Source organism: Cryptotermes secundus, unplaced genomic scaffold, assembly GCF_002891405.2.
Source record: "Cryptotermes secundus unplaced genomic scaffold, Csec_1.0 scaffold2173, whole genome shotgun sequence".
NCBI lineage: Eukaryota > Metazoa > Arthropoda > Insecta > Blattodea > Kalotermitidae > Cryptotermes > Cryptotermes secundus.
This window is the reverse complement of record NW_019735597.1, coordinates 9,526-17,925: the sequence shown is the minus strand read 5'-3', so window position 1 is coordinate 17,925 and position 8,400 is coordinate 9,526. Positions and strand designations below refer to the sequence as shown.

At 40.0% G+C, this 8,400-nt stretch overlaps 1 protein-coding gene across 2 annotated transcripts in view; it reads left to right on the top strand.

The window, feature by feature from the left end:
- The first annotated feature begins 2,889 nt into the window (after positions 1-2,889).
- LOC111869717 (dynactin subunit 6) overlaps positions 2,890-8,400 on the top strand; it is an 8,704-nt gene continuing 3,193 nt past the window's right edge. Inside the window, exons 1-3 of one of the 2 annotated variants that reach the window (XM_023861437.2) lie at positions 2,890-3,261; positions 3,425-3,595; positions 4,949-5,076. In XM_023861437.2, the coding sequence (XP_023717205.1) occupies positions 3,257-3,261; positions 3,425-3,595; positions 4,949-5,076 (304 nt within the window). In that variant the 5' untranslated portion in view covers positions 2,890-3,256. The remainder of the gene's footprint in view (positions 3,262-3,424; positions 3,596-4,948; positions 5,077-8,400) is intronic. The other variant, XM_023861436.2, reaches the window with a different exon arrangement.

The window sequence follows — 8,400 nt, the reverse complement described above, 5'->3', positions numbered from 1 at the left end:
TTCGCCAAGTTGTGTTAAACGTTAAATGGTGAATTAACAATTGTTGCATTGTTGACGGTTTATAGATGCATAGACGTTTAGTTTTCATTTTTAGTTTTAAATATGAATTCAATTAATTTCTTCTATATGCTTATAGAGCTCGCTTGCTGTAAGCTACTTGCGCTTGGAAAGCTTTCAAATAAAGAAAATAAAGTGCTTTCGGTATTGCTTGTTGTTGTACTTCTTCTCGTAGGGTGTCTTGACCATGACCCAGTGTCAAACCTTGTCCCTAAGGGTCAGCACATAACCGCTTCCTGCAAAATGCGAAGTGCAAATTGCTGTTAGTGTCTTCTTCAAGATGCGTACTGCTTCCAGATTGCCCGCCTTCTGCAGTTCATGCTGGAGAGTATCGGTAACAAACAGTGAGTAATAGACCCTGCATATAGCATCTGACTGTCAAGGGACTACGAGGCATTATACAGTGAATATCCCAGAATAGACATATCCTGTGTGATTGTGAGGTCATAGCTTACTTAAGATGTCGTCACGTGGGTCAGTTCTTCATGGAACCAAGTGACTTTTATGACGCCCCCATAAATAAAGTCCTACATTTCATTCTAAGTGTAGGATTAATAAAGGGTTAATCCAAAGGGGAAGCACAATAGACCATTGAAGGTCGCAGTGCGGGGGCCGGATTTTATGGCCCACTCCTTACACACATACATACATATAATCCCAGAAGACAGACTTCTTTATAAGGCTTGCAGTTTGAAATAAAAACATGAGAACTCTGTCATCAGTCTGAAAACACAATAAGTATCAGCTTCAAAAGACTTGGTTTTAGAAAAATATCAAATTATTAGACACGTTTTAAATAATACCTGGTAACAAACCTCTCTTATTACACTTATAAATTCTGTAATTTGGTTTTAGAGCAAGGTAAGGCTGACTTGCATCAGAGATTTCCAACATTGTCTAAGTCACAGGCCTGCAAAATTGCAGTGAGCTTTCCAAGAACTCCTATCTTATCTGTCTCTCACTGAACAGCCCAAACTGCAGTCTACAGATATAGTTGTCTACAACACTTTAGTTAAAATACAGTATGAACGTTCGCATGCTGTCTTAAAATCAAGGCGGCCACATAACACCTATACTAAAATTCGTAATTAAAAATTATATACAAGAATATAGAACAAAATTTCAAGTAGCGTAATCCTTAATGTAATGAACAGAGTTACCAAAACGTCGTTTGCAGTTCACTGATTGTTTGTAGCCGGTTAATGAAGGGCTTGCATTACAGTCATCAGACTCGGGAAACAGGTTAGAGATCACTGTAAACTTCTTGTGAAAGCTGTAATTAATCTTCGGATTCCATGAAGAGCGGAAAATGTCTTGACCAGCAGTACGGCTACTGGGTTCTAATGACGGAGCCTGCAGAAATTTAAATAGTAATTTTCAACAAAACTGCTTATTTGATAAAAAGGAAAGGAGACACTAAGAGAGTTGCTTGTGCACTCATAAGATTAGCAAAATTGAATGTTACTTTAAACGATCAACAATACATCTTCCAAGGTGGTTAATATTTATTAAGAACCACTGCATGTTTCGATCCCACGAGTCGTCAACAAGTGGTACCTCATCAGAAATTATGTTACTGACTTCTCGCAATTTGTGTATAATATTAAAAGGTGGATCCAGGTTTTACAGTAAGCGTTTATATGTGTTACAAGTGTTCTCAGAAAAGTTGTATATTGTATCGCAGCTCAGTATACTTCTTGAAATTATTGCTGTAAAGGCGAAAGGTAAAAAGGAAAAAGTAGGATTCACATGTAATATATAATCTTATCATTATCATACACAATAAAATGCAGAATTAAAAAAAGGTTAAAGCAATGTTTCTGTTTTGAGCTGTGATTAGTTCTTGCGAACAGTCAATATTCCGCAGAGGGCAGATGATAAATACTGACTTACGTGATAAACACAGTTACATTGCTGTCTGTGGCTGTATCTTATAACAGTTCCTGTTCGCTATGGCTGAACGCCCAATGAACCACTCGAACGCGGGAATTGCGGGTCTGAAATCTTCGTGAGGCATGTGTGTANTGAAAAGTATTCTTCCAATCAACGGCGAAACAAATGGAATCCTACGTTAATATACCCGTATAACTATTCCATAGGCCCAATATGCGATGAGCACAGTTCGACTCTTCTTTTCATTAAAGTCCTTTTAGCTTAATTATATTAATTCAATATGTAATTAAATATAAACAAATTAGTAAAATTTGTGAATGACGTAATAATTCTACCACGATTAAAATACTCATTTATTTAACTCGGAAACTCTAAGGTTTACGGAAACACGTACTGAACTAAATTGTGTTCCATTTCTCTTTACAGTTTTCATCCGATATATTTTTATCTTCGATAAATATTTAGCGCCTTACGAGCGAACTGGTTTCCAGATGCAAGAAGAAACGCATGTGCATTTTTATTTTTTTCTGTTGTCACATTTTACTATTTAAATGTATACATAAATTTCTAGTGAAATTTACCAGTATCAGGCCAGTATCAGGCCAGTAACAGTATCCGGAGATATAAAACAGTGCTCTCAAATTGTTCATTAAAAATTATTTGAAAGCGCTAAAAAGTAATGTAGGGGATTGAAATAACTAGATTTCATTGAAGATTTACTCGGATATATGAATATAATATTTCGACTAGAATTAGAATGGAAAATAAACCACTTTGAAGTTGTAGGAAAAACGAACCTGTATCTCATAACGTCGCCGCGTTACGAGTACGCGATTTATCGACGCGACCGACGTCGAAGGACACCTCCGTTTGTGACTAGACCGACTAGACTTTCTCAGATCTCCCAGAAGAGGCAGCACATGGTGTAACAACTGAAAGTGACCAAATAAAAACAATTAAATGCACAAGCGCTCTCGCTCCGTCTCTAATCGGTGTTTCCGGGCCAGTCTTTGTTTTTTTGTTACAGTAGCAATTTAGTAATCAGTATGATCAGTTGGTGTAGTTCGTCTAATTTGTCTAATTCTAATCATGAGTAGTCGCGTTGGTCGGCATAGAACGAAGAAATTGATTTGCAGTTGTAATTGAACGGAAAACAGTTTTGTATCTCCCTCCAAGTGCAACTGTTCAAGGAACTATATGGAAAATGGGCTTATATGACATTACTGTATATACCATTTAATCGTTTAACAGCCGGGCTTATAACACAAGACGTCATTCAGTGGGACAAAATGTCGAGAAGGTTAGGATGAAGTATGTTATTGCTGATAATTTTCAGTTTCATGATCGCATTATTTTCATTAACCATAGATGAATACATATTTTGGATGAAACCATATCACTGAAACTTACACATTTTCCAACAATTATCCTGTGTATAATATAATATTGATGCTGATGTAATTATAATTTATAGTGTGAAGATTGCACCAGGTGCTATGGTTTGTAATGAATGTGAACTACGTGGTGACATTACCATTGGGAGCATGACAGTGATCCACCCAAGAGCCTCAATCATTGCTGAAGCCGGTCCCATAATCATAGGGGATTGTAATATAATTGAGGAGCAAGCACGCATAATCAACAGGTTAGAAACTAATACATTTTATCTCATGTTCCAGATCTGTGCTGTAACTTCCAATTTGTTCACTGTTGATTAAATCCGAATGTAAGGAAATGCACCTGTATACATTACAGAACATTTCACTGGTTGGTTCCCCAGCTGACATTATTTCTTTCCTGCTATGAATTGTACAGTCAGTTTCAGAGTAAACGTGTAAGTAGCAGAGCATAAATCTTTCTTTAAATCAGATACAGATGTTCCATGTTTTATATCAACAGCCACATGTCTCAGTGCTACAAATATAGTCATGAAATTTGTCTACTCTCAGCTGTCTCAGTAGGACCCAGTCTTAGTTCACTGTTTTTAAGTTTCCTCAGCAATATTTGTGATTATGCAGTCTGCTGTGTTATTGGTCAGACCATCAAGCATCCTTCAGTGCTCGACTAACGCACCCTTCCCTATTAAAATGACAAGTAGTGACTCCTTGTTCACAGAACAGACCATTGGTGATGCTTCTTGTCTTTGCATTGTTCTACTAACGCAGTTTTCATAAAAGAGTCGTATCTTACGAGACATAACATTGTGTAATGCAGTCAGCGTCAAACAGCATTCTGCTCTGCTTGGTGCTGGCTTCATTCTGGTGTCTCGCTTGGCATACTCTTCTGTCCAGGAGATGTGAGAACTCCAGTTCCACCGCAGCTTCCTTGATTTGAATGGTGGTAGTGACTGGTTGTTAGCAGAAGTGCATACATATTGCTTCTCTGAATTAAAATTGTCTGATTCTTGATATTTTCTACCATGTCCCATAAGTCTTGGAATCATGTGCAGTAGGTTCTTTAAAAGCAAACTGTCACTGCATGCAGTGAGAAACTGTTCTCTTTGGCATGAATTGTGGATATACATATTGCACATATTTTAGAAACAGATGTTAAACCAGCATTGTTGCCTACAGTTCATGCTTATGGCATATTCTTTAGATTGGCAGTGACTGATTTCCATTCTCCTTTTGCATTCAGCCTGGACATACAGTCATAGTCTTAACATGACATTTTATAATGTACGTTGAAAGAATGAACAGTTACATTGTAAGATTTGAGGTTTTCAAGGCGGTGACTATGAAGAATACCGTCTTCTGGGATGTAGCGCCATGTAGATCTTGTGTGAACCAATGTTTCGGAGGCTGCAGTCTGCAGCCACCTGCTCACACCTGTTTTCTTGCCCGTGGATTTTCTACCCTGAAGATAGAGGTGATACATTCCTCTGAAAGGTCAGTTCACACAATATCTACATGGCGCCACATCCCAGAAGATGGCATTCTTCACTGAACAGTTACCTTGTAGGGCAAATCTATGTAACAGATTTGTTCGGTACTTACAGGGGGCCTCCAGGAGATGCAGCTCCTACATCTACACCAGTGATGATCATTGGAGCTAATAATGTGTTTGAAGTTGATTGCACCTCTGAAGCCCAGAAGATCGGAGATAACAATGTCCTGGAATCAAAATGTTTGTATAACCTCTGTGTTGGTTCTGAAAGGAAGATGTTCAGATAAATGTATTCAGATCTGTCCAACTCTTCTCCCTTTCCAAATGTACTAAATCATCCCATTTATAAGGCTGTTTAATATTACATTTTGGCATGGTAACTACAGTACCAGGAAACACCCTCTGCAGTGTTGCTTGAAAATAATTGTTTCACTTTTTATTGGGATAATCCCATATAAAGCAGTGGCACTGTTGGTTATAATAAGCCAGATATAATCTTCAGGATAAAACAAAAGAGACTACAATAATGGAGTTACAGTGACAAAAATTTTGAAAGCATAGAGAGAAAGAAGAAATGGAAGCCTGGATGTGTTTTTGTAAGAATACAAAGAATCTGGGTATTAATTCAAAATTTTCAGAGAATATCCCTAGTGATATTAACCACAAGTTTTGTCAGTGTCAGACCCAGTATTAGCCTAGTTCTTCATGTAAAACAGGTCTCATGTATGATATACTGAAGGATGTTCTTGTACAGACATGTCAGAAAACTGGTAAACACCATGGACTTTTGTGGTTGCAGTACCTGTTTATAAGAAACAAGTTATTCTCTCTGTGCTGTAAGATGACTTAATATTGCAGATGCCTTTTGACTCTGTGGCCTACCCATCAGAGTGGCTGTTCCATATTGTTCACATGTAAAGATAACAGGTATTGACTAAAATCGTTGTGTTCCTATTGATAAACATATGAAGGGGGACCCAAAAATAACTGGAACCGACTTGTTGCACGCGCATGCTTTGTAGTTACGAGTTGTGCTGCTAGGTGGTGTTAGCTGGGGGTCTCCCGCAACTGTTAGTGAGCTGGCGTCAGTCTGAGTTAAGTGGTTTGTCTGTGGTGCTCTGTTGTGTGCGTTCCTGTTTCAATCCTTTGGCGATTAGTGAGATGGCCGACCAGAAGGAACAAAGAGTGTGCGTGAAATTTTGCTTTCTGTTAGGGAAAACTGCAGCCGAGACTGTTGGGATGCTTCGGCAAGCCTTTAATGATGATGCTTTGGGGAAATCACAGGTCTACGAGTGGTTTTCCCGTTTCAAATCTGGCAACATGTCAACAGAAGACATGCCACGCCCCGGGCGTCCTTCGACAGGAAGAAATGACGAAAACATTGCCAAAATCAAACGTGCAATTGATGAAGATCGTCGAAAGACCATTGACCAACTTTCTGAGGAAACGAACATCTCATGGAGCACGGTCCAGCGAATTTTAACCGAAGGTTTGCACATGAGACGGGTGTCTGCAAAATTTGTTCCTCGCTTGCTCGGAGATGACCAAAGAGAAAACCGCGTGAATGTTTGCCGCGACTTGAAGAGTGAAGTGCAGAACGATCCAGAATTTCTTAAAAGAATTGTGACTGGCGATGAGTCTTGGTGCTACGGGTACGATCCAGAATCAAAGCAATCATCAAGCCAGTGGAAAACTCCAACTTCACCACGACCGAAGAAAGCGCGTCAAGTGCGATCCAATGTGAAAACAATGTTGATTTGTTTTTTTGATGTGAATGGCATTGTCCACAAAGAGTTCGTTCCGCCAGGACAAACAGTGAACCAACATTTTTACCTGGATGTGTTACGAAGATTACGAGAGAGTGTGCGACGAAAACGGTCCGAAATGTGGAGAAATGGGAAGTGGTTGCTTCACCACGACAATGCTCCAGCCCACACAGCTTTGACGGTCCGACAGTTTTTGACAAGCAACAACATGGTGATTGTGCCTCATCCACTTTACTCACCCGACCTGGCTCCGTCGGACTTTTTTTTTGTTTCCACGGATGAAGAGAAGTCTGAAAGGAAAGCGATTCCTTGATGTGGATGAAGTCGAAGAAAACACGCTAAAGGCTTTGAACAGTATCCAGCCTCAAGAATTCCAGGACTGTTTTGAGCAGTGGCAAAAGCGGTGGGACAAGTGCATTAATGCACATGGACAATACTTTGAAGGGGACTAATATACAGTTCAATAAAAATGCAAAAATAAAAAATAACAAAAATAAATTCCAGTTATTTTTGGGTCCCCCCTCGTAATTTGTATATAAATGAAAGCATTGTATGGTATGTTGAATTTTTGTTGTCTCAGTTACTGTGATAGAACTTTAATGTTTATATACTTAAAATTATACTGGTAAACACAGTGTTTTACATGGGTACAACTTAATATTGCCGTCTTTGTTGCTAGTGATGTTTTCTTCGCATCATACTCTTTCTTGTGTTTAAAATTAACATACATGTTATGAAATGTTGATGTCTCACCTTCTTGGTGTCACCACATATTTATTGATCATATGTAAGATCGTCTCTGTGGTCTAGTGGTCAGAATTCTTGGCTACAGATCTAGAGGTCCTTGGTTCGATTCCCGGCGCTACCGGATTTTCTGAGAAGTGGGTCTGGAACGGGATCCAGCTCCACTCTAGAGAACCGAGATTAACGGCTGTGGGGATTTGTTGTGCTGATCACGCAACACCCTTTATCTGCTAAAGTTGGCACAAACTTCACCAACAAGTGGCAGTAGCTCAGTCGGTATAGTTCGCTTAAGAACTAAGGCCACAGAGTTTGTTTTTGGTTAATTTAATCTATGTATGTATGTATGCCCGGGACTGATTTGTGTGTAAACAAGCCGCACTCTGCAGCAGCTGTGCGACCTAGAGAGATTGAAGCCACAACCTGCACCCTCCCCCCTGTTAGGGTTAGAACCTGTTAGGTCCTGTCTGGAAGTTGCTAGAGTAATGAGAGAATAGAAGGTACCGCAGAGCGTGGAACAACGCATTGTGATCAAATTCCTTGGAGAAAATGTCCAGTCCACTGAAATTCACCACAGACCCCAACAACAGTATGGGGAAGAGTGTCTCTCATGGGCCCATGTGTCTGAGTGGTGTAAGTGCTTCAGAGAGGGCAGAGTGTGCGTGGAGAATGAACCGCATGATCGTTGGCCGCGAACATCCATCACCGAGACGAACATTGATCATGCAGTCGTGCTTATTCGTGAGAATAGGCTCATCACTCTCAAGGAACTTGGAGTAAGATCCGATCCAAGCGGAAGACAGGTGGAAAGCGGGTAGCCTTCCTTCAAGACAATGCACGCCCCCATATGGCCAAAAGAACAATGGAAACCCTTCGGAAATTGAAATAGAACCTTCTGACACATCCGCCGTACAGTCCCGATTTGGCCCCAAGTGATTTCTGCCTGGTTGGAAGGCTCAAATCAGACTTGCAAGGCATGTGGTTTGTGGACAATGACACTGTCATTCAGACTGTTTGGGAGTGGATACACCGCCAACCACGTCTTTTTTTTTGGGGG